Below are 1,996 nucleotides of genomic sequence, written 5' to 3'. Positions count from 1 at the left end.
CGCCACCGCAGCGGAATTAATAAACAAAAAAAACAGTCGACTGAAGCCAAAATAAAGTTGCCCTCTCCCTCTGCAGGGAGCATCGCACACACACGGGCTGCAAAACGTGTGCGGGCACCCAAAACACACAAACAGAGAAATTTAAAAACCCCGTGAAGTGAAACCGAAGCGTGGGGGCGCGTCCACCGAGCAGTGGGGACGCGGAGCAACACGTGGGACGACCAGCACACGCACGTCCTCTCTCTGTTCCCGCACAGCCCAATCCAGGAAGAGAAAGAGAGGTCGCCCATTGAAAGCAATGAAAACAAACAAACAATGAAAGAAAAGGATAACAACAGTTGCGGTGCTGTACCCATGCGGCCAAGCAGGACGGCAGCGGCTCATCAGGGTGCAAAACAAAAATAAAACCAACGGGCCTGCATGAGTGGAGTTGTGTATATATACGAGCACATTATGTGTGTGTGTGCCTCGTGGGGTGCGGCGAGGACGAGAGAGTCCGTGCAGGGGGACACATAAATAGAGAGAGAAACAGAAAAGGACGAGCTGTGTGTGCACGGCCCTCTCCTTCTCATTCGGTCCCTCACGCGGCCAGCACCGCAGCGGCAGCCGCACACGCAAGCAGAAGAAGCAGCGCAAGGGGGGAGGCGGAGTGCGCGGCCGCGGTGCTGCTGCCGTCGATGTCGCCGGGCGCCGCCTTCGCTGCACTCGTCGAGTTGTTGGTGGTGTTCGCCGCTTGAGCAGCCGCCCCCGCTGCCGGCTGAGTGGCTTCTCCTCTCTCACCACTCTTTTCCGTTTCCCGCTTGGGTGCGGTGGCTGCGGGCTGCTCCTGTTCTCGCTGGCCAGCTTCGTTTGTCCCCACTGAACTCCCCGGCTGCGGCTGCGCCGCGGGGCTGCTGCCGCTGCCACCGTCAGTCGTCGTCGCCGCGTGGCTGGCCTCAGTGGCGGTGTCCCTTGCTGTTGGCAGCGGCTCCTTCTCGTTGCTCGTCGGTGTGCCAGCGGCAGCTACACCTTGCTGTTGGGCTCCTGGGGCCGCTGCGGCAGCAGGCCCTGCAGAATCTTCGGCAATCGCCTCAGCCTTCTTTCCAGCCTGTTCGCCTGAAGTGCCACCGCCGCCCGAAGGGGCAGTGGGTTGAGGTGCATCCACTGCCCTTCCATCCGGTGTATTACTTGTGACAGCTGGGACCGGCAGAGCTTCTTTGGGCTTAGCTTTCTTGTCATCGCCGTTATTGCCATCATTGACCAGACTCTCCTCGACACCATTTTCCTTCGAAGGAGCCTTCCCCAATGCCGTCTCCTTCCCTGTTTCCACTGGCCCTTCAGTTGGCGCTGGCGGCTTTGGTGGTGTCGATGCTTCTTCTGTTTTCCCTGCCGTCGGTGCCGATGACACTGCGACACCGTGCCCCGTGGCGTCGTTGCGAACACTTTTGGTGAGCTCTTCCACCTGAGGGCTGCCGGCAGCACCATCGGGAGTTTTAGAGGGAACGATTTCGGTTGTTTCTTGAGCATTAACATCTGATGTATTCTTCAAGGCTTGAGTGTGTTCATCACCTTGGGTTGCCGAGACGTCTGCTCCCTTTAATGGAACTTCTTCAGGCGTGCTCAAGTCCGTTTTGTGTTGTTCCTCTTGTACCGTTCTTTGGCCGTCGAGCCCTGTCGAAGGCGCTGCATGTGGTGGCCCCTGCAGACTGTCCTCTGTCTGTCCTTCGCCTAGCGATGTCTCAGCGTCGCTTGGCCCGCCCAGCGAAGCCCCAAGCTGAACTTCGGCGGCCTTTACGCCAGTAGAAGCACCCGATGCTGAGTGCCCTTCCGCTTCTCCTGATGGCGACGGTTCATTTTCTCGTGACGGTGACCCGCCCAGTCCTCCGTGCTCCCCTGACGGCCCAGTTGTTTCTTCTCTCGAAACCTCGGCGCCATGCGTATCCGCCTGCGGATTATTTTCCTCCCCTTCCTCCTTTGCTCCGGCGGGTTGTGCGGGGCCGCCGTCAGCAGCGCCTTT

General features: G+C 59.3%; 1 protein-coding gene across 1 annotated transcript; it reads right to left on the bottom strand.

The window, feature by feature from the left end:
* Nucleotides 1–580: 580 nt before the first annotated feature.
* On the bottom strand, nt 581–1,996 carry Tco025E_09955 (uncharacterized protein; the record flags this gene model as incomplete). Its single annotated transcript, XM_029376757.1, has 1 exon — nt 581–1,996. A coding segment is annotated over one exon (1,416 nt), but the record flags the coding sequence as incomplete, so codon positions are not given.

Source organism: Trypanosoma conorhini, assembly GCF_003719485.1.
Source record: "Trypanosoma conorhini strain 025E chromosome Unknown Tco_14.4_contig_01380, whole genome shotgun sequence".
Classification (NCBI taxonomy): Eukaryota; Euglenozoa; class Kinetoplastea; order Trypanosomatida; family Trypanosomatidae; genus Trypanosoma; species Trypanosoma conorhini.
The sequence above is the reverse complement of the archived record's forward strand: the minus strand, read 5'-3'. Positions and strand labels throughout refer to the sequence as shown.